At 41.5% G+C, this 24,330-nt stretch overlaps 1 protein-coding gene across 4 annotated transcripts in view; it reads right to left on the bottom strand.

The window, feature by feature from the left end:
• Window positions 1–2,130: 2,130 nt before the first annotated feature.
• The window catches only part of FYN (FYN proto-oncogene, Src family tyrosine kinase), a 143,208-nt gene continuing 121,008 nt past the window's right edge, over window positions 2,131–24,330 (bottom strand). For all 4 annotated transcript variants that reach the window (XM_051792203.1, XM_051792200.1, XM_051792201.1 and 1 more), the window contains 4 exons: window positions 23,045–23,121; window positions 22,791–22,944; window positions 14,291–14,422; window positions 2,131–5,051 (listed from right to left, as the gene is read on the bottom strand). In XM_051792203.1, coding sequence (XP_051648163.1) covers window positions 4,843–5,051; window positions 14,291–14,422; window positions 22,791–22,944; window positions 23,045–23,121 — 572 coding nt within the window. In that variant the 3' untranslated portion in view covers window positions 2,131–4,842. The remainder of the gene's footprint in view (window positions 5,052–14,290; window positions 14,423–22,790; window positions 22,945–23,044; window positions 23,122–24,330) is intronic.

Raw genomic sequence — 24,330 nt, 5'->3', positions numbered from 1 at the left:
TCAGGTAACAGAAAATGTAGTTCATGTTCCTCAGCCTGCTCTAATCTCATCACCCAAATCCCTGGGCACAACTAAGCACAGGCGCTATGAGCACAGCTGGTGCTGCGAACACAGCTGGTGCTGCAACCTTTGGCTCTCTCTCTCCATGACACGAAGCAGTGCCTATCAGCTAATGACCTGTTTTTCCTGGGAGGGCAGTTCTTTCGGCCCTCCTGCACATGCACGCTGCAGGCTCCAAACTGCAGCCGCGCCCTTGGGAGAAATGTTTTCTCTCCTTGACTGAAATCAGCTGCAGGTTGCTCTTTGCAGTAGCCAGAGACACAGAGCATCACTGGGACATGGCAGCAGCACTTGCTGCTACCAGCTCTCTCCTGAAAATATGGATTGTAACTGATCATGTAGTGGGAACCATCAGAAAAAAAAAAGAAAGAAAAATAGAAGAAAAAAAAAAGAAAGAAAAATAGAAGAAAAAAAAAAAAAGAAAAGCTCTTTTGTTGTTAACACCATTATGTCCTCTAATCTACTCATGTCCTGGTCTTACATTTTTGTTAAGCATTCAGCTGCAGGGGAGGAATACGAGGAGATGGAGAGGGATTGATGTTTGTGTAATGTCTTTGTGTGTGAATTTCCTTTTGAGATACAGATAAATGCACACACACACACACACACACACACAAGAAGAGTGTCTGTATTAAACGTCAATAGAAATATCTCACAGACTTAAGTGAACCCAGCATTTCCTCCCTAACATTCAAAATGAACTTCAGCAACCTGTTTTTAGCTGTAAGAAGTTCTCCTGAGAAATTTAGAAGCACCGAGAGGGAGGGATTAGCACCCTACTCCAGTAGCAATCCTGGCAAGGGGCCTCTTTTCCTTTTCTGTTAAAAGGACACAGGTTCTGGCTTGGTCTGTGCAGGAAAATTTGAAACTAAAGTGCCCTCTTCTTCAGTTAAGATGGCAGAGAATGCTGCTCCAGTCGACAGGAGTCCCTCAGTGATAAAATATCCCTGTATATGAGTCACAGGAAATTATAATCACTGTTTTCCAAGACTGCAGAACACAATGAGATTTCTGAGCTACAAACAGACTTCAATTATTCTTGAAAGACAGACAGACCCTCAAACTGACAAGACTGGAGAAAATAAATATCCTTTTGTCTGCACTGCTGGTGGTAATTTCCCATTAGACAGGAAAAGACTTCTTTGATGAATGAATATTGTCTACACTTTAGAAGAGGAGCTACTGTATAGCTCCTAATAGCTCTTGCATACTTGGGCTCAGCCTTGTGTGAGGCCCTTAAACCCCTTGGGTACAATATGGTTACATTCATTAGTGTACTGCATTTTTATTGCAGAGCCTGAGAAAAGGATGGTGCATATTAAAATAAATCTGAGCAACTTTCAACTCACCTTGAAGTTATGTGGCAAGGTCAAGTACATTTACAGTCTGCCTTCTTGGTCTGCAGGTAGTCCTTTCCAGTCTAGAGGCTTCAGGAGAAACACTCACACTGGAGACAGATTTTCCATTTGTGATTATTCTTGTAATTTTAGCAGTTAATCACTTTTCTGTTTTGTATTTACTTTGTTTTTTCTACAATGGTAATTAAATCAAAACCAGAGTGTCGCATAGAACTAAGTCGAGCACTGTTTACATAAGCCAAAGAATATCATGTTAGTGCCTTTGACAAATGTTGGTCTTTTTTGAAGACCACCAAGTCTCACATCATTTCCTTCCCACAGAAATATAATAATAATTGTACTAGCTGTCCCTTTGGCAGCAGTGTTGCATTTCTGCCTGCCATTTTTCTTGGGAATGGTGTTGAATTAAACTTGACCTAGAGATGCCTGTGTCACCCCACAGAGTCCTTTCAGCTGCTGAAAGACCTCTTCTGGAACTTCACCACCGCACTGTGGATCGGTTGGGAGTCAGGTGGGCAGTGGGGGGAAGCATTTGGCCACTTGTTTTTATCTGGATGGAGTTTATTAGCCTTACATTAAAAAATTATTGGAGGGAACAGGAAATTCTTAAGTCTCATAAATTCTACTTTACAGTCACCACACAGCTATTTGTGGTGTATACACAGTGTTAAGAAATGGCTTCTATTAATTTATAGCAAAAATGCTAACAACCTTGTTTAAATTTTTTGCTAATGTTTTTATTTGAGAGATTAAAAAACCCAAACAACAAAACTCCCAACATTAATAAAAAGAAGCAGAAGAGCTACCGATGAGAAATGGTCTGGATTTGCCACTCAACAGTGGCACCAGTCTGCACACAAGCCAGCTGCAGGCAGAGATCCGGCAGAGACCAACAAGGTACTCATAGACCGAATGCAATACAAGGAACAGCAAACCCAAAGAATCAGAAATAAAGGCCATAAAACCCCAACAATGCCCCATCTGAGTCTTACTTCCAATGAGAAACATAGGCAAACTAATGTTCTAGGCTCATCCCGCATTACAGATGGAAACTGCACTCAAATTTGTGTCACAGCAAAGGCTGCTAAGGAACTTGGCAGAATGGCCATGCTTTGCCACCGAGCACTGGGCTGAGTAGGTGACATTTTGGCTTCACCAGGCCCGCTGAGTTACTATGGAGTCCTCAGTTCCGTGGAGGATGTGTTAAGGCAGGGGGGTAGCTGTGGGGGAAAAAAAAAGAGGACCACGACTTGCTTTGTAAGTACTACGAGGAAGCTAAAAGTCCAACAAGAATCATGGCCTCTTCAGTACTCCACAGCTCCAGGTACAGCAACATTGAATATATCATGTACATAACATTGCTCATAGACTCTACATGTAAAACGTTAACCAATTTATCATGGAAATCTGGTAACAAGCAACATTGCCATATAAATTCACACTTTGAGAAAGGCTAAGTGTGGAAGCCTCCTTTGCAAGAGGATTTTCAGTCAAAGTTTTGTATAGAAAATATTAAAACAATGACAATTTGTTCTCTGAATCTCAATTCATTATTGGGTTAGTTTTCACTAAAGGTTCTCTTTAGAAAATGTGTGAATCTTCAAAATATAAATTCACAGTCTAAGTATTAAATAATTAAAAACAAGTTTCAACTGTTGGGAGGTCTTACTCGGCCGCAATCTTTTAAAGCAATAACAGCAATACAAGGCATAGAAAATCTTTTCCTGCAACACTTGTAAATGTAAAAGTAGTCACGTTAAATGCAACAGAACTAATAAAGAACAAACTGTTTGTAGAACAGAAAAATGAGAGACTAGCTATGCATTCAGCTGTCTTCCTTACAGTTGAACTCCAGTTGTTTAAAAACATATTGACTTAGTAATTTGGAAAATGATGTCCCAAAGGTAACTGGTCTGCATACTCCTATGAAATATGATGCCTCAAACGGCATGACACCCCTTCTTGAAAAGTTTTTAATCTCATCTCCACCATTATCTCCACAGTTTAAACAAAAAAACAACTATCCAAATGTAAAATGCTCCTTTTTTAATTACTAAATTAAGAAAGTTAAACAGTTTTAAAATGTAAACTTGCAAATAAACCATAACAAAATGTAATTAAGACTTTAAAATTTGCAACTCAGTATTAAAAACTCAATAGAAATAGAAATGAATTTTTTTTTGTTTTTTGGTTAAACGTAAGTATTTCAAGGCTGGTACAGACAACTGAAAAGGTAATACTTTGTTCTGTGCATCCCCCATGAAATGTAAAGAAGTGCATAGTAATTCCACTGGAGAACTTGCAGACACAGAGAAAGTAATTTCATTAGCAGTACAGGACATTTAACACACTTATTTTACAATGGAAAAATGTTACACATAAAACAGAAAAATCCTAGTTGCATGACCAACAATTTAGCAGGGGGACATGGCTAAAATGCTATGATTTTAAGACCATCTGAATGCGGTTACACTGCTTAATAAATCTTTTTGAACCATTTCAGTATACATGTTTTGATACAATAAGTCCTTGCAGTTTCAATTTCCAGTTCAAACGGTGATGGTGTAGTTTTCTTGCTTTAAATATGTTCGTTTTAATTTCAAGAACAAATCATCACACACTTGTCAAACATTGGAAACATTACTGTAAATACAGCACATGATTCCTGAAAGAGCAAAGTTACAACCATCTACAGGTACATAATCATAAACAAAAAGTGCAATCCAATTTAAAAAAATCATGCTTGGCAAAAGCCAAAAATTAGACCACTGGCTTTCAGAATCCCACCAGTGTTTTCATGTCTGCAGTAAAATTATCGCTTTCTGGGTACTGCTGCAGCAGGGTTCATTCAATCCAAATGAGTTTCCTTTGCAATAGCACCCGTATACTGTATGTACAGGTATGTATATATATTATATATATTTTATATATAAAAAAGCAAAAAACCAAACACCTGTCCTGATTTTTTTATTTGTTAAAACATGAAAAAAAATGTTTTAGACAAAGAGGCCACTTCTGGAAAATAATACTTTTAGTTGAATCAGGAGAAGACTAGTTAAAATCACATAGGTTTTGCATTTTAAAAAAAGGAAAGCACTAGGATCAGTTATTGGCACTGAGTTACTATTTACAATGAACAGAGGTTTTGCAGTTTACATAACATCAATACAATGCAGTTTTGGAGTCTTTGATTCAGAAAAAAACAAGTGTTTTTCTCCTTTTCATCCAGGACATTCAGATTATTAGGACAAGTGGTCATAGGCAAGGGCTGCGGAAGTTCTCAACTTCAGCCCCTCCTGTGCACTGAGGTGCTGGAAGATGTTGCACTCTGGAGAAGCTGATCACAGAGTTGGAAGATAAAGGGCAGGTGGGACAGGGCTGAGAAACACCTGGTAATTCATGACAGTGTCTGAAAACCAGAGATTTACAGGTTGTCACCCGGCTGGTACTGGGGTTCTGTTGCAGTGAAGTAGTCTTCAAGAAAACCCTGTAAATATTCAAAAGTTGGACGCTCCTCTGGGTCTTTTTTCCAGCAGTGAATCATAAGCTCGTGCAAGGAGATGGGACAGTCCTGAGGACATGGCATCCGATAACCTCGTTCTACTTGCTCCAAGACTTCACGGTTATTCATGCCTGTAAAGGACATACAAACCCACAGTTAAATTACAGGAAAATGAACTCAAGTATAGTTATATCTATATGAGGTTTTCTCAATCATACTTATTTCTTTTGGTTAAGACAAATGAAACAAAACCAACCCAATGTCCTGTTTCAGCTCTTCATCTACTTCAAGGTAACCTGGATTATTTTGTTTCTCAGTAGAGGGTTTTAGGATCCAGTGATGAGCAAAATGCTGCTCCCATGTTTACCCTCTTGGCTTACTCACAATGGGCAGGATTTGGTGCTTTCCCTCTCCAACAGCAGTAGCTGTGAAATATATTATGTAAAATGCTTAAGGAAAATAAATCCATTGCAATAAATAGAAAATTCAAAATTATAGAAATTAGGATGAATTTTTGAAACCCTCACACTGAGTGTGGGCCTTTCTGGAAGCATTCTGTAAGGTCATGCTTCAGGAACTTCAACACAAACTCTGCCACTCTGGGCTGCCAGAGATGTCCAGCAACATTGCCCTCAATGTCAGTTCAGAAGCTTATTGCTGCTGATTTGCCCTGTCTCCATGTGAGCTGGTTAGTATTGTTTCTATCACATTCCACTGTTCCATCCCAACCCAGAAGAGAGCAAAGTTGCTCAGAAGACAAGTCACATACCAAGCAAAACAGCTCCACTGCAGAACCACAGTTCTCTCTCTCAAAAAGGTAAAAAGTTACATTACTGTCACAGAATCACAGAAATATTTCAGTTGGAAAACACTCTTAAGATCATCAAGTCCAGTTGTTAACCTAACACTGCCAAGTCCACCACTAAACCACACCCCTAAGTGCCACATCTACAGTCTTTTAAATATGTCCAGGGATGGTGGCTCATCTTGCTTGTCTCTAAGAGGCAGGCCAGGCCCTTTGCTACCTTGTCTTTTCTATGCAATCCCTTCAACCCTTGATTCCTATGCTGAGGTGCTTTTCACCAAACATTAATTGCAGTCAACCTCAGCTTTAGTTTACATATCTTTTCTAGTAATTCCTTTGGCTTTTTAACAGTACCAAAGGTAAGACTGGCACTGTATGCAGAGGTGTTTCAGAGAAGCATGCATGCTGACTGCAAGCTTTGTGGCTTGACAGTTGGCAAGCCTTGCCCCAGTCCTCTGCAGAAAAATATTGGTAGGCTTCACTCCCCTGACTTAGTGGGTCCTGCCAGGCAGTTCTGCAGGAGAACCAGCAGGTCTACTTAAGTTTCTCCAAGACCAAATCTAGAAACCAGAACCTTGATGTTGCACTTTCTGTTAGCTTATCCTCTCCCTGGCTTCCATGACACCATCCTTCCTTGTGAATCCTCCACTTTCTTCTTTCAGGTTGTCCTCTTGAAGAATTTCCTTGTCCCACCTTCAGGGGCCAGGGAATTCTCTCTACCTTGTATTTGTACTTATTTGTTAGGAATAATTCAACCACCCTCTTCGATACAGATTCATTTGTCTACTCTACACTTTGACTAGTGGCAATGTCTGGTTTTGGCTGGGATAGAGTTAATTTTCTTCCTAGTAGCTGGTACAGTGCTGTGTTTTGGACTTAGTATGAGAATAATGTTGATAACTCACAGATGTTTTAGTTGTTGATAAGTAGTGTTTATCCTAAGTCAAGGACTTTTCAGTTTCTCATGTTCTGCCAGTGAGGAGGTGCACGAGAAGCTGAGAGAAACTGTATTGTGCATCCCTTGTTTTCCTTGGCTTTCATGCCTCTTTTTCACTTTCATTAAAATTATTAATGTATTATACTTTATTTCAATTAGTAACTGTTTTTATCTCAACCTCTTGGATGGATATCAGCAGGAGGATATTACCCTTTCAAGGTAGAAGAAAAGGTTTTACCTTTATTCCAGTTCTCCCCATCCAGCCTTGGTGAGGGCAGGGAGAGTGAGCGAGTGTCTGCATGGCACTTAAATTGCCAGCTGGGGTTAAACCATGGCAGGGAATAATATCCTTACACTACATAGCATTTAGGCTGGTAACTTGGCTGTATCCTTGGATTTGGTCTTAGCAGTGATAATTGCAAAAAGAAAGATTAGATTACTAATTTACAGTGTTTCCTAACCTGTAGACCAACACTTTAGCACTGGTTTCTTGTATTTCATTTATCACCTGCATCCATCCACTGTATTTTTGGTGTTAGATGTTTATAAGTAGGAGCAAACAGTTTGTATGGCATCTAAAGTAGACCATGGTTAGGACTTCAAAATGATGAATATAGAGCGATAATTGTTCTCTGCAGACATCAGATCCTGCATAGAGTTAAGACTCTTCTATTATTGTCTCCAAACTGATGTTGTTAGGTCACAGAGGCTCATAACAAACCAGGAAAGCTTGCCACACACTGAGCAAATGTTTGGGTGTTTTTCACTATCCCACAAAAACATTTTCAAAGGTATTTTACTTTTTCATTAAATTACAAGACAACACTAGTGGTCTGTTAGTCATCACCAACTCTAGGCAGCATCAACCCAAACTCTCTGGCCTTGTTGGTTTCAAGATGCTATGAGAAAAAACATGGGCATTTTGTTCACATTGTATTGTCAATATTAGTTTTATAAATTTGCGTTTTGAACAAAAATCTGCATCCTTTTTTCATATCCTTGTCTTTGAATCAGTTGAATTACCTCATATTTTGGGGTAAGAACTTCTGCTGTGTTTTGCTTCCCTTACATATAATGGCTATGAAAATAACTGTTACTAGTACCTCATCTATTGTATATACCTAAAAATACTAGCAAACTGCATTCTTTGTTTTTATTTTGGCAATATGCCTTTAAATACAACATGAATGGAAGCAACAGCAGCAGAAAAGCTTCTTCCCAACTGATTTGTTGTTCTAAGATATCAAATGTTTGGTATTTTTACCCAGTGCTTTACTCAGTGCTGCAAAGCACACTCTGAAACCTGATAAGGAACTGTGTGCTGGAAGAAAAACCCTGAGGAAACAGAGGGGGGGAGGGAAAACATAAACAGCCCTTCACTTCCCTTTGTTTAACAAAAAGATAGAAAAAAGAACATGAAAGAAACATTGCTGTCTGAAATCATAGTAATTTTTTTTCGTCCCTGGAAAGTGAGTCAAGCCAGGTTTTCTTATCATGGTTTAATCCAGGAAAATGCCCTTCTTTTCCTTTCTCTTTTCCTTTCCCTCACAGTAAAACCCAGATATGAAACTAAACCAAGTAATCCTCATGTTCCTTACTGGAATTCATATATCCAGCAAGGGCTGAAGCACCTAGGATTTGCCAAAGAAATTCTGTTGTTTTTGACATGTGCTGCTAATTTAAAAAAGAAGTTTCAAAGACTTTTTTTTCCCCTAAATCTGTTGGATTATTAATTGGACTTATAACAGTGCTTCAGGTACACATTTTACCTCTTAAAAGGCCTAATGATGTTTACAAACTTATTCTACAGATTCACTTATCAAGCAAGTTTTAGTGTTTCTCTTTTGATAGCAGGAGCCTGTCGTATCTGCACTTCTAACACCTCACAGAGAATATCTGAGCATTTGTACAACTCCTCTCTCCTAATGAATACCCAAGAGTTTCAACTCTTAGTAAATAATAAATGACATTCTGCTTGCAGTATGCTTTTAGACCACTTAAAACCTGGGTTGGGGCAATCCCTGGTACCAATACAGGCTGGAGGGTGAATAGACTGAGAGCAGTCCTGTTGAGAAGGACTTGGGGATGCTGGTGGATGAGAGGCTGGACATGAACCAGTAATGTGCACTTGTAGCCCAGAAAGCCAACTGTGTCTTGGGCTGCATCAAAAGCACCATGGTCAGCAGGTCAAGGGAGGTGATTCTGCCCCTCTACTCTGCTCTGGTGAGACCCCATGTGGAGTACTGCATCCAGCTCTGGGGTTCTCAACACAGGAGGGAAGGACATCAGCCTGTTGAAGGAAGCCCAGAGAAGGTCCACAAAGATGATTAGAGGGATCGATCACCTCTCCTATGAGAAACGGGTGAGAAAATCAGGATTGTTCAGCCTAGAGAAGAGAAGGATCTAGGGAGACCTTATTGTGGCCTTTCAGTGCTTGAAGGGGGCCTATAAGAATGATGGGAACAACATTTTTAGCAGAGTCTCTTGCAATAGGACAAGGGGTAATGTTTTAAAATGAAGGGGAGTTGATTTAGATTCTATATAAGAAAAAAGTTTTTTTACAATGAGGGTGGTGAAAAAACTGGATCAAGTTGCCTGGAGAGGTCATGGATGCCCCCAACCCTATGAACGTTCAAGGACAGGTTGGATGGGGCTCTGAGTAACCTGATCTAGCTGAAGATGTCCCTGCTTATTGCAGGTGGATTGGACTAGTTAACTTTTGAAAGGTCCCTTCCAACCCAAGCTATTCTATGAATTCTACAAATCTATGAAAAACCAGTTTATGCTCATGATGTTTCTAGAATTACAGTTTGATCCAAGAAGAAAACATCCTGTTTCCAAAAAATGGCTTTTCCATTAGCCTTTTAATTCTCTGAGAAGACCAAAAATCAAATAACCTCCCACAACTCAGCTTTATTAGTGGAGCCTCCAATAATCTTACGATGCCACAGGATATGGCCACTTTAATGCACAATACAATAAAAATCTACTGCTTGTATGGACTGGGGACAGAAACTCAATAGTGCTTGGCTTTTCATAGAAATGTTGTAGCAACTTTAAGTTACAGAGGCTTTAAGAGTTACTTTAAGAGTTACTGTGACGCAAAAGAGGATGTGAAGTTTCCATTTGTGGCTAAAGAAAACACTGGAAATTGCTCTGGAGTGCTCTGAGCAGCTTGATTAGATGGAGCACAACAGACGTGCAAATAGCACAGATCTGGGCAATGCTGCTCTTCCAGAAGACCAGAAACATTACTGTAACAAGGCAGAGTCCCCACATACAAAGCTAATGAGCTATATAGACTACTTTTGGCCATGTGAAGCCCAGCGAGGAGAGTCATGGTTTTAAACCACTTTATTCTTGCTTTCTTCTGCTAGGCTGAGAATGACGTTCTTTCTAGACCCAGTGCATGCTTTCAGACCAATGATCAAACTAATACAGTACACTGAAGGGAACAGGAAAGCTGCTCCTAAGGGAAGACAACCTTTGAAGCATAATGCTGTTCTTACTGAGTACAATGTGAACCTAGTTATTTCTGTAGAAAAGTAATAACAAGCTTTAAAAATCTGGAAGTCATATCACTTCATTTAGAAATTAAGGCCTGAAAACACCCAACATTTCCTTATCCTCAAAGCACCCACAAAGCTAGACTGTCAATATCTGTTCTTTGTTTTGGTTTTGATTTTTAAAATAAGTAATCATATGCTTGGTGTAATAGATGGTACAGCATTTGTGACTGGAGCTTTCCCACCTACAAAGAAACACACCTGATCTTATCTATGCTGTGTGCTGAGAACACATCTTTCTCAACTCCTCATCTACCATCCATGGTGATGCTACACACACACATATGTTGGCTTGCTGATACATACTTGGCCTCAGGCTTGGGCACCATGTGCTCTCTGGCACTTGTGGCTCAGCTTCCCCCAGAGATGTGGAGGCTGAACACAGCTCCTCAGAGACTGCAGGGCTGCTTGGAGCCCAGGCTCAAAGACCTGCTTGGCCAGAGGCAGCAATGTGGATAGCACCATGGTGGCTGTCACAACAGACATAAAATGTAAACACTCTTGATGTGACAAGTGCAGCAGAAAGCAGAAGGGGCAAGTTCAGAGGTGCTTGTTCAGTGCAACTGAGATTTTTGGCTATCCAAAAGGCAGCATGTTAAAACCCCACAAATTCTCTGACTGCTGCTAGAGAAATTCAGCCTCCTACTCTTAAACTCCATTAAAACAAAAAAACAAACTAAAATCCAAAGGGCATTTGTCAAAGGAAAAGAAACAGACACTGAAAAAGTTCAACAAGCCGACTACTTTATTAAACTTGTCTCCTCCTCTGCCCATATCTATTTTTTATTTCCCCACTGTAATAATGGAAATATTAATCCCAGCAATGAAAATATGAATGCCTAGAAAGACCGTGAAAGTTGCTTATTTCAATCTGCTGCCTTGTGTAAAGAATAAGAAAGCATAAAACCCCCCACGTAAATTAGTTATCATAGTGGTCCATTATGACCACTGACAGTAAAACAGGCTTAGTTGAAACATGAACGTGAGGACACCTATTAGAAAGTTGGTCTTGCTTGTGGGAGCTATGGGGCTTGGGGCAAGGTTTGATTATGAACTCTAGCTTGATCTTCATCTCTGTTAGTAAAATCTTTACTGCTCATATATCTCACCACTGCTCCAGCCTCTCTTCCAAAATGGGGCATCAGGACAGGAACTGCTTGGAAATCCTGGGGACAAAGCATGTTAAGTTTTGTTCTACCCATTCTGTTTCCCTCCTATAAACTGCCTGCTTTCTCCTTCTGTCCTCCTCATTATACTTTTCCATCCTTCTACACAAGTTTAAAACAATGCCTGATTCCAGGCACTGGAAGGTATAAGGTACAGTGACCTGGGGGCATGGGTACCACACCAGAACTAGGATGTGTGCTATAAATAACCTCTCCAGGTACTAAGAGCTTGTCAAGCAAGAGATCAATCCCTTTGTCTGAGGGCCTCTCCCTGCTCCTCCCCCAGCCTGCTACAAGTTGTAAGCAGGAACATCAGGACAACATGCCCACATCTGTTTCAGAAACTGGATATTACAGCAGAGTGACAATTCATGATCCTCTTTGTTTCAAGACTGATGCTTTTCAGAGCTCATAAATCCACACGCCTCGGGTGCCAAAGTGGCTGGCAGTGCCAACAGACTGCATTCTGTCACCTATAAGTTGTCTACTTGGGTGAAGATGCCTGAGTCTTGCTTCTCAGGGTGATTGAAATCTCATCTTTTTCTCCTTGTGCAAGCCATGCCACAGTGGTAGAAAAAGTCTTGCGGGTACATCTGAACCCTATTCCATGCCTCAGACAGGGACACGTATTCATGAAACTTTGTCCTTCCATGAGGTCCTTCCTCTTCCCAGCATGAAGCAGAAGATGGATGGTCCTTTCTATGTCTGGGGAAGATAGTCTTTTCTACAGACCTCAGGAGGCCTTTGTCACTTTGGGAAGTCTGAGCCCTCTTTTCAGCCCACATGCAAAACCAGAACCTTCTGAGAAGGCTTCAGTTCCCCTCCACTGTTGCCTCAATCCATAAAAGCTTTCCCAGTTAGGGTCTGGGGACTGAGACTGGATTGAAATCTGTAAAGACTTTGGAAATTCAAATGTAAAATAGAGGTTGCCCTTAGGTAAAACTGACAGAGGGGAGTGATGGTGGCCATGGGAATGGTTAAGGCCTCCCGGATGAGCAATCTGGGAGTCCTGGCAACGAGGAATGGCCCTGGTATAGGGCACAGGCAGTGTGTAACCAAGGCAGTACATGACTGTCCAGAAAATTGCTGACTTTGTGATATGTAACACACAAAAAATTGCTTCCAGCTACTTCATGTCTTCCCAGTGCAGGTGGGGGAGAGTGATCTGGAAGGACTTTTGGTGTATGAGGGCTTTATGCAGTGAGGGATGAAGGGGGAGGACTGTGCTGAAAGAGGAGAGATGCCGCTGGTTGTCTTTGATGTGCTCTAACTGCCACATAATAAAACTGTCCAGAATTTCAGGACACAGCCCATGCCTGAGATTACTGTCATGACTCCCACAAGAAGTTATGTATTGCAAGCACTTAAATGCAGATCCAGTGGACTTTTTTCATTTAGGGAGGGAAAGAAGCATTTGTGAAGTGCAGACATCCAAAGCCAACACTGTGTTCAGCTACAAACTTGTGAGTAAACATGGGGCTTAAATTGTCATTTTCATGTGAAATGGTATTTTCCCTGCATGTGTGCGTGTCTGTTTGCACTCGTGCACGTGATAAGGCAGATAGTTAAGTCACTAAGCATCTTTGCCCCATCAATATGGAGCTCAGGGGAAAAAAATCACCTTAACTCTACAGAGGGACTCATCCCTCCTACAGAAACTGTTTTCTGTTACCTCATTCTGTGGTCTCAGTCACAGCTTTGCTAAGCTGCTCACTGTTAATCAAGCCAGAATTCACTTCTGATCATGAGATGCCTTTCAGTCCCCATATTCTCTACCCAAATATCAGCTACTGGTTGTTCGGTGCTAGCAAAGTTGACATTCCTAGTGAAAGTCTGGGACATGAGTTTTGCAGAGTTCCGGCTTCTGAAGTGGCATGAGATACCACAGGAAACAGAACTCCACCTTGATGCTTCTCCTGCTCAATCTGATATATGGAACTGACTGCTTAATCACGGCACAGGCCGGAACATTGAAACTGCTGTAGGGCACTTTCCATTAATTCACCTGCAGTGCACATGGCCATACAGTTGAGTATTTAGAGAATTTTTTTTTTTATAAAAAGAATAAAAATGCAGCTATATACATCTTCAGATGCAGGGCATCCCCTGTTGTTAGTATCTGCGCAGATGAGAAAATGAAGGGATTGAATTCTTTTCTATGTAATGGACGGCTTTCACCTCACCCCTCTCCTTTTCACTTGAATGCCTACAATCTTCAGGGGGGCAACAGAATCAAAAGCTCTTTCTGCATAGGCAGATCCAATCACCCCCTCCTACAAATCTTAATCCATCGGATACTTGGCAGGGTTTCAACAAAGAGCCATGAGGCCTCCGGTTCCCCCATGCAGAGAATTTGGCCCCGCTGTGACCCTGCTATGAGCTCTGTCCTGCACACTGCAGAATTATTTTCTTTCCTTTCCATCCCTCTCAAAAGCAAGGATTGAAATTTAAGAGTTTATAAAAAAGAGATTTGGTAATACCAGACATTTAGACTTTGTCATCAAACCTTGCAGAGAGCCAGACTGACAGAAGAAATGGAGTAAGGCCTCTCTGGGAGTTTAACTGTTGATATCTTAAAGGGAATGCAATGTTATGGAGAGCTATTTGCTCCAGAATATAGTAATTTTATGTTGCTTTCATTAGTTGTCTAGAAATTATATTAATTGAATTGAGAACAACTACAAAATTAGAAATGAATATGTTGAATTGTCCCCTTGTCATTTTTATAATGACCATTGCACAGTAGTTTTCAGTTAGAGCTGTTTCCAAGCATACACAGAACTTATGCATTATAACCATCCTCATTTGAGCTCAGTGAATATAAACAAATGTTCCAGTTTAAGCATATGGCTCATTCCCATTCCTTTTCCCAAGTGAAGTAGGACTGTTTTCTTACCTGGGTATGGCACTCTCCCTTTTGTTACCAGCTCTGTCAGTAGGATCCCGAAAGACCACACATCTGACTTTATTGTGAATCTTCCATACAGTGCCGCTTCTGGCGCAGTCCATTTAATGGGGAATTTTGCACCTAACGAAAGAATACACGAGTCTTAACCAGAACAGAGACAGAATCAAAGTACCAGTTCACAGGTGACTGTTGTGTTCTGCAACACGTGCAGGTAGAAAGAGTTGCAGGCAAGTGTTAACAAAAAGCTCCATGGAGTATGGTCAGAGAGGACAGGCAGGTGGAATGTGTAGGGCACAAGGAAAGACTAAGCAGGGAAGGGGTGGGTTTGTCCCACATCCCAAGAGAAGGCTAAGAAGACATTTTAATTCCAGTTTGAAATTTTATAAAATGAAAAAAAAACCCAAGCAGTTTTAAAAACAATTAAGCCCAATATAATAGAAATTCTTTCTCCCAAAATGTTTTAAATTAACATTTCCCTGAGATACTTGCAAGTCAAACACAGTTAGCATGTATAAGCAGAAATGAGATATATTTGGAAATGTACCTCCTAGTTTCATTGCTCAAGCTGAGCAAAATGCAAACAGACAAACATGGTGAAAACATAAATTAAAACCAAACCTAATATTTCATTAGAAACATGCAAGGACTTAAAAATAATACTGCCATTCGAGTTGCTTGGAGTGCATGATATTGAGGCACAAATTTGGTCTATGATTTATAACTTGACAATGTACTTTAAGTTCCTGGCACTGAAAAGCCTGTAGTGCCTTAAATACGTGCAGTTCTAATGTGTTCATCCATCATCAGAGTTTGCAGAAGCCAGTTGTGGCAAGGATGGTAAGATAACAAGTCTTTAAACACTGATTTATTTGCTTTTCCAGTAATTTGCTGTTTTCTTAGGGAAAATATTTTCAGTATGACTTTAAAGAAAAGTCTTGTGGTAATAATTAACTCATAATATGTACGAAAAAATATGCAGACATTTCCCCAGTGCCTTGTATTAACATACAGGCAAAAGAGTTGCATTGCTTATTGCTGATCCCTAGTGACAAACACTCTTCAATTTGGAAACAGACTGACTTTGACTTCACACCACCCTCTCATAAAAGTTCCCGTAGCTTTCAGGAGGAGTGTGGAAAGTGTAACAACGTGGACAAATCACTCTCAGGGAGTGAACTTATGGCACTGTTTAGAGTTCCCTGCTAGTGCTGTTCTGCCATCACACCCAGTGCTCAATGTCCCATACCTTCAGCTATACAGCCCAATCTGTTGTGACTCAGAATGCAAAGTAAACATGGTAATTCTCATCTCCTTACTTAGTAAAACTCTGATGTACTAAAATTTTTTCTGCTCTGCATATAAATGATCTTAAGAGACTATTACACAGAAACAAATATATTTTTTTTTCTAGGCAAAATTGCAATTGCTCAAGTAAGTCCCCCTAAATCAAAAGAAGCAAGACAAAGTTTCAAATTCTGAATGCCTGAAGTCAGGAACTTAAGTCTAGTTAAGCATCAGCACATCAGTGATTAGATTCACAAAGGTGCTGGAGGAGTTTTGGATGCCTATCCACTTTTTAAATTCTGCCCCTTTTATAATTTCATTGGTTGGTATGTAGGCAGGAACTAAAATTTGGGTGCTTGGCTTTGGTCTCAATCTCCCTAACTTACACTTCTTCATGTGACCAATCTTAGTTTACCAGACTCAAAATTTGCAGAACTTCATCTTCCCTTAAAAAATGCCTTGGTTGTGACAGCAGTAGCTGCCATCACTGGAACCTCTGTCCTGGAAGTTGGCCCTGCTTCATCAGCACCAGCAGCCACCTGGGGTTGGCAACGCTGCTCCAGCCACCTGGGGCTCTATACCCCATGCTGATTCCCTGGAAAAACTGCAAGCTGTGTGTAGCTGGTGGTCAGGTTCCCTAGGCCTGCAGTGCATGGTTTTAGACGGGCTTATGCAGTCAGCCCTGAATGTAAGGGCCAATGTCCCTCTGCTCTCTCATACGTGCAGCTGAGATAGTACACACAACCCATGCCAGCTGCACAAAGGAATAGCTCCAGGCTGGCCAGGAGCCTGAAGCCTTGAACATCAGCTGGTGGTGTATAAGATGGCCAAGCGTGAGGGTTTGCTTGTTCACGTTACATACATTTATTCAACAATTTTTCTTTCTTTAATCAGTTGTGTTTTTCTGAGAAACTTTGTCAAACCTGCTTTAATTCCCATGTGCTTCAAACTCAGATCCAAAGGTAGCAACCACCTACAACTCATCTTTGGAGAAAAGAAATCTCTTCAGACTCTTTTGTGGCCAGTTTTCCTGGTATTTTTGCCTTCCTCATATACTGCCAGTGTGGCTCTAGGAGACAAGTATGTGGTGTGCTGAGGAACCATAGGAAGATGAGAAGCAAGTCCCTGAGAAGAGGGGACCATTCCAGCACATCCCTTTTCCTGAGAGCTGGACCTCACTGGACTGTGATGAACACTGCTGGAGAAGACAAATGGTCTGTGCTGTGGATTTTTGAATGACAGGACAGCTATTAGTTCTTTATGTTGTCCCTGCTGTGGATGATTCTCTGACTAAAACAACTAATATCAAAAATCACGTTCTGCAGTTTATGCAGTATTTCCTGATAGATGATAGATTTGAAGTGATAAATGGGGAGGAGAAAAAGGCAGGGTTAGTGGAGAGCTTGCTAGCAGAGCCCTGCCTCATGGTTTTCTGGCCCTGCAACACATGCTGGAAGCTAGATGGTCCAAGAGAGCCTGCAATCCAGTATGGCAGAGGCATCAGTAAGGGGAGAACAGAGACCAGTGAGGACATGCCAAATTGGTCATCTGCACGTACAGTGCATGCACTGCCATAACACAGAGAGATCACATGCAGCTTGTGTGAGTGGGTGTGTTGTGTGTGTTTGTCTAACAGGGTTCCCCCCAGGGTGCTGCCTCCCATCCAATGTCTTGCACTGGAGACTGAGACAGTGCACTGCTATGAAAGCATAAAAATTCCCAAATGTGTTGAGCACTGCTTCGAAGCCTCCTGATTGCTGTTGCTATAGGAAGCGTTCAAACAGACTAGACACTGTGCATGGCTCCTGACTGACACGCACAGTTTCCGTGCTTACTCTCTTCCCAACGCACTGATTAAAAACTCTATCCCCTCCCTCTGCCCAGGCCTCAGCAGCTTATTAAACAAGATGACTTTGTGCTGCAAACAAATTACAGCATCAAATAAAATGTGTATTACTGACAAGCACGTTAATAAATCTGATAAGCCAAATTGCCCCAGCTGACAAGGCAGCCCATCTCCTACTTTGAAGGCAGATTTTACATCATTAGGGGAGAGATTTCTCTCTTTTTTTTGCTGAAACCTGTTTTATTACAAACTAGCACATCAGTAACCCCATGCATAAAACCCAACCGCACACTGCATCCATCAGGTCAGGATAGCCTGTCTTTGCCCCAAAGCAAGGTACTAATCTGCAGCTTTTATCTCAGTCCTTCTTTTTGCAATGTTTCAGCCTGGGGAAAGCCTTTTTTGGGTTTCTGCACTGCTTGCAACCACATGAAACCAAAGCTGTTGATACAATTTACTCTTAGGGCAGCCAGCCCTGCCTCCTGCCTCTGAGGATTTTTATTAGGTTCAGCCCTGTTCTTGGGACCTCTGCCTGGCTCTGCCCAGGCATTCACACAGGTTATCCCCCAGGAGGATTTCCTTGGGAAAAATCAATCCATGGCCCTCCTTTAATTCTTTTCTGGCTACAAGCAGGCCATGTGATGAGAAGGAGTGGAGGGGGCTGGGATGATTGAGTGACCTTGACATACAACTCTCAGCATGATTTCTTCTGAGGCAAGTGAAAATCCCTCAGAGCTTTGTTTTTCTTCAGATCTAAATCTTGATGAAGCAGAAACCTCTGAAATTCGTGCCCCAGAGCCACTGCCAGCTTGATAATGATACTGTTTCTGGAAATGCTACAAAGCTGCTTCCTCTAGTACCTTAAAACCAAAGCCAGTGCAGCACCCCAAGCTCTAAAACCCCAAAACTCAGGGAGTTCTTGGGTTAGCTACCAGAAAATGCAGTGTGGCACTGAATTGCTTCTGGGGCTGGAAAGGATAAGCTGCAAAAGGTAAAAATTAAGTGCTGAAGCAAGCACGAAACAGGAAACGAGTCAGCCCCAGTAGGCGATGATGAGTGCTGTGTGGGAGGGACTGTGCAATTACATTTTTTGTTCTGTGAGAACGAACATGAAATTACAAGCCTGGCAAAACATCAGCGATGAGAAGCAGGCTCTGCAGGCAGACCCCTTCCCAGGAAGAGGGGGACAAGGGGCGGAACTGCAGGTCTAAACATCCCCCTCTCTCTCTCTGCCTGTACGCCCCCCTTCCTCTTGTCCTTCCTCTTGACCTGGCCGCGCTCCTTCTCATAAAGCAGATGGCAGCTCTGTAAGAGCATATCAGTGACACCCTTCCCAGACCCAGGTGGCTGGCTGTTGAGAAGTAAGAGTCCTTTCTCCTGTCTGCTCCCGGGCTGGCCCAGGGAATGGCAGGTAAAGAGCAAGAACAAAGGCCTTGACAAAGCCCTGGACACTACAGCCTGCAGTACAGTCAGTCACAAACAAGATAGATCTGACTAGCTGGTGAACAAGTCCCTGCTAAAGGACTGGAAAGAGCCTGGAAGGAGGGGGAAAAAAAATCCCTGTTTATTTCTAGGAAATCAAAACAAGAAGCATCACCTGTTTTTAAGCAGGGCAAGAAGGAGGTATTTCTAAGTGTTAAGGAGGCAAAAATCATCTGAGAGTTTACAAACACGTACTAGAGCTCCCAGAATAGCTCTGACTTGTCTGGAAGGCATCAGAAAGATTCTTATTCTTTCATATGTGCTTGGAGTGGCACTACTGCAAGTGCTGCCAGTGTATGCAGTAGAAACATGGCCTGAAAAATAACTCTGCTCTTTTTTTTTATTAAGGAAATTTTAAATTTGTATCAGCTGCTACTGCTTAGAATAGTAACAACTCTAACCCAGCAACTCTGTGGAGCACTCAGCACTCTCCACAAAAATGCCATGTGCTTGGCTCCACATAGCTGTAAACCAGATCAGTAGAAGGGTAGCAGAACTGCATGGGAAATTCTGTGTTGAAAGTGATGGGAAGTTTTTCTTTGTCCTGTAGGATATCAGGAGTTGTAAGTCTTGTCTTAGAGGACTGACACAGCATTAACACCAGTGTAAGGAATAAGACTCAGTGCCTGACACTATGTGTGCAGGGAAGATGTTGCAGCAGCATCAGTCAAAAGAAGCAAGATCCAGTGGTGCAGTCTGCAATACAGTCCATCAGTGTAGCCTTTGAAATGGGCGTCACATTAACAGGCATGTTTTTCCCCTTTGATTACTCACTTCCTCTAAAAGCAAGAGAAGCCAAATGCTCATTACAAGCCAAGAACTTTTTTTTGGTATTATTTAATGGCAGTGTATAGCTGCTAGTCACACACTTTAAATCATTAGTGGCATGATCATCTCTTTCCTTCCTGACAATTGCTGAGAAATGGCAGTGCAGACAACGAACTACTTTTTATTTGCCTCTCATAAATCAAGAGCAGTCAGGCCTCCTTTGTTCAAACCAAAAAGAAAATAAACCAGTCAGTAAAACATTACCACCAGGCTAAGTAATACCCACACAGGTTCAGGAATCCTGCACTCTAGCCTGCTGGGGCTTAAAGCATCCCCATCTGTTTCCTTTCAAAATATTTAATCGAAGACAAAAGTGACAGTGGGGGAAGGGAGGGGGAGATCAAGTGAAGCTGGAGAAAACCACCTCTTCCCCACGCCAACAATGAGCTCTGTACTAACACACTTAAGCCAAGAGAAGGATGACTGCTGAGGAGAGAGTGACCAGAGACTTTAATCTTTGGATTTTGCAAGGAAAAACATTTCCTTTCTCCCACAGGAGCTGCCAGTCTGGAGCACTCCCCATCCCCCTCCCCTCTGCTGGCCAGGCTCTCCCGTGTCAAAATTCCCACTGAAGCAGTAGTCAGCTAGATAAACAGAGCAGTCCCCAGATGCATCTCCTTGGAGGCTGAAGTAATAGGTCATGGGAAACAAGCATAGGCAACCATTTCCTTCTGATACTGTGGTCTCCACCAAGCAATGCTCAAACTAAAGTTTAACTAAACACACCACAACTGAATTGCACTTGAAAAAAAAATAATCCAGTGCCACATTAAAAACCATGTTTCTTCCTCAATAAATTAAAGGTCTTAGGCTCACCTTGGCTGCCCAGCTGGCTTGGAAGCCAGGTTAATTGCAATAAAACGTAATTGAGAATGTGCTACTTGGTCGGAAAAGCATCCCTTCCTAGAACAAGCTACCACTTAAGAAAGGGTCTAAAAGACATTAGTGAAAGTAGGAAAACCTTTCTACAAGAATGTTTGTGATTACAGCTCTTTGGGTCTCTCTTTTAATGAATTCTGTAGCTCTGAAGGACTTCAGCCTGACCCTGAGGACAGTGGAAGTAAGTATTTTCCATTGCCCTCAAGTATGGGAAGGATGGATGACCTCTTCATACTAGCACCATGAGATGAAGCCAGGCAAACACAATTCAGATCTCCAGATCATCAGCAATGCATTTTAAAAGCCAAACTAATTGTCCCTTCTCAGACACTTTTTCCTCAATACAAGTGATTTCTGCCATGAAGGAAGGGCAGGAGATACCTATGGCTACACTCCCTCTCCTTGCCAGTCCTGGTGTTATGCTTTTCTCAGCTCAAAGTTTCCCCACCCCAAATCCAGTAATTTCTGTTGTCTTAAAAATCGAAGCTTCTCCTCAGTATCAGTCAGGCAGGTTTTCACAGCTTTTTTAAAATGTGAAGAGAGTGAAACTGCTCTGAGAGATTTAAACCAGGAGGCAAACAGGTCATCAGAGGATTTTCTAGGGATCAGGAGTCTGAAAAGATTTGGCCAGAAGTAGGTCACATACTTGTCTATGAAAACAAATAATTAATCATGTAAAACTATACACTGGGTAGTTTCCAAAGGGAACAAAAGACATGGCAGCAAACCAGACAGAAATGGAGATAATATAGGACACCATTTCAAAGCCATTTTGCAGACTGGATCTGTCTGCCTTGTTTAAGGAAAACTCTTCTTGTTTTACACAGGGGAAGAGCAAGCAGCCAGCTTTCTGTTTACCAGAGCCCCCAGACACTCTTATTTCTCTGGAGAGAATGATACAAGGCAATTTTTTTTCAAGCAAAAAGCAATTCCCACGCTCAGGCTGAAATCAATAGTGGTTAAGTCTCTGCATTAGTATCTGCCACAGGTACTTCAAGGACCCCATCAAAATAATCAGGCCCCACTGTCCAAATGCGAAGCAGGCAATTTTAGGGTGGATGCACCCTGTGGTCCACATCCCTGTGACTAGGTACTTCTGACAGCAGTTCAGAGGAGTGAGAACAGCATGAGAGCTGCTGCTGCTCCTAGGCTAAGGCAATGCTGGAAACTCTCTGGCTCCTTCTGTCAACGCTTACAGAAAAAGTTACAGAAAGAGGTGAGCTCTTTTCTAAGAATTAATGGCAAGATCTGTGCTGAAACAGGGACTTTGCTCAAGAGAAGAAACAACAGGAAGGAGTAAATGTAGGTAATGAAGCACTTAGCCAACCTGTGATTTCTGGTGACATACAACAGGGTTTAGTGGGACCTTCCTTGGCTTTGGCACTGAAATGGATGGAGTGCTGTTTACCAACACATATTGAGCAAATACTAACAAAGTCCTGCCAGCAGAAAGAGAACGAAAACGTAGCTCTACAGCTTGGACCAACATCTGACAACTAAGCATGACTTGTAAAGAATGACTAACTACAAAGAGCCTGTGTCATGACACACATACTTTTTAAAAAAAGCTACAAAACTCTTTGATACATTTTCATAGTGTATCAGTGGTTGTCTATGCCTAGCACAATGCCTGTGTGGCACTGGAAAATGGCACTTCTATTAAAATAACGTTTTCAGTTCCCAAAGAAAACATAGTACTCTGAAAGGCAGCTCCATTGCATAGAGGCACAACTAGTTGACCTGTTCAAAATAAAGAAAATAAGAATAGCACAGCAATAATTATAGCTGTTAGTAAATACTAGAAGGCACATTATGAAAGAAATAGCTTACATAGACTTTTCTGGATTACCCCATTCAGACATTCAATGTTGGTAAGTAAAGTATCCTCTTTGTTATGGCACCATGAGGATCTTCATCTTTACTGTCATTTACCAACTGTGCTCTCACCCATCATCTTTGTTTCATTTTTATCAGTTTTTAAAGGGAAGACAACTAAATAAGACATTCTCTTTAGGACATGCATTCAGCAATGAACTTCTGGCCTAGGAGTTAATATGACCTCAGGATTTGCCAAACCCCAAAACATGTGAGAGAGCTTTTCAAAGCCATGTTCCATTCTTTCCCTGTCACAAGAATGACACTCAGTGCTACATCTGCCATTGTTTTTACCTTGTCTGGCTGTATATTCATTGTCTTCAATCAGTCTTGCCAATCCGAAGTCAGCAATCTTGCATATTAGGCCGTTTCCCACCAGAATGTTTGCAGACCGCAGATCTCTGTGTATGTAATTCATTCTCTCTATGTAGGCCATTCCTGCAGCCACCTGTGAGAAGCATGAGACACAATTGGTGCATTTAAAATGAACTCAGACGTACAGGGGCTACAAAACATACATCTCAGTGCTCAGTACTCTGAAGACAGACCTGGGCTGCCATGTCCACCAAATTCGGTAACTTCAAAGCTCTTCCTTCTCCATCTTTTAAGAAATCTAGCAAACTCCCTGCAAATGCAGAGTTGACACAATAGAAAGATGTTAGGAAAACAATGGCAACTCATCAGGATGGAAGTGCAGCAATACATGCCATATTAAAGACAGCAGTGTTTCAAGTTTAAGAGACAGTTTAAAAAAAACCCCATGATATTTTAGAATTCTATTATATTTGCTTTGCTCTTCTTTAAGGTTGTCTTGCAGAAGAATATGCCACTAGTACAAGGAGAGTTGCAGGGAAAAGAAACAACATTGTTTTTAGTCTTCCTGACCATTACTGAGAAAGCTGGTCTTTCTTAACTTTTCCAGTGCTCTTTAAAACTACATACTTGCTGCTCTCTAAAGGCCTCAGCTAGCTGAAAAGCAGCAGCTCAGTTCCAAGCCACACAAGCTATGGAAAAAGTCAGATCCCAGCTCAACCAGCTCCAAATGAAAGGTCGGCCTGAAGCCTGATAAGCCCAAAGGGGATAGCATTAGCAAAGGCTATTTTTCCTTAGAAATGAGTAGTGCTCCTTCTCTAGGTAACCCAGAGCTAAACACAGCATGAATCATTAATTTTAGAAGACTGCTAGGAAGACAAAGCAGACATGAAATGAAAGTAACTTCAGCAAAAGCAATAAGGACACAGCCTTCCTGCGCAAAGGAAAACAAGGAGGTACCCTGTCACTTTAAATAAAATGCCTATAGCTTCCATCCCAATCTTGTATTCAAACAGAGAAGTGTGGCAGTCTCGGCTGATAAATTGTCAGCCTCAAGCTCAGATCCAAAGATGTAAAATGTTACCGTACAAACTAGTAAAGTAAGCCAAAATAAACCATGTACTTCAGAAGGATTTTGAAAAGTCTTTTTTTTTTTTTTTTAAAGGGAAAAGGCATATCCTTGTCACCGACACATATGATTAAACTGTGAGTTAGTCAGGGCTTGGATGCCTCTGAGGAGGGAGGTGGGCAAGCACCTGCCAGGAAAATAAAAATCAACTCCAAACAGACTGAAAAAATGGACTTAAAATTTCAGAGTACATCCTCCAATGTACAATGAAACTTCCCTGTGAGAACTTATGTTTCCTATTTGGTTCATTTGCTTTTCCAAAACAAGCAGATTTTTTGCTCTGCTCTCAGCACCCCTGCTGGAGATCTGAGGAAGCAAAAAGTTTTCCTTTTCTCATTTTACATCATTACCAGTTAAGTAGCTTAAAGAAAGAGAGAAAGGAGAAGGGGAAAG

The sequence above is a fragment of the Manacus candei genome, unplaced genomic scaffold, assembly GCF_025592945.1.
Source record: "Manacus candei isolate 608988 ecotype Guabito, Panama unplaced genomic scaffold, ASM2559294v1 h1tg000034l, whole genome shotgun sequence".
NCBI lineage: Eukaryota > Metazoa > Chordata > Aves > Passeriformes > Pipridae > Manacus > Manacus candei.
This window is presented reverse-complemented; position numbering and strand designations above follow the sequence as displayed.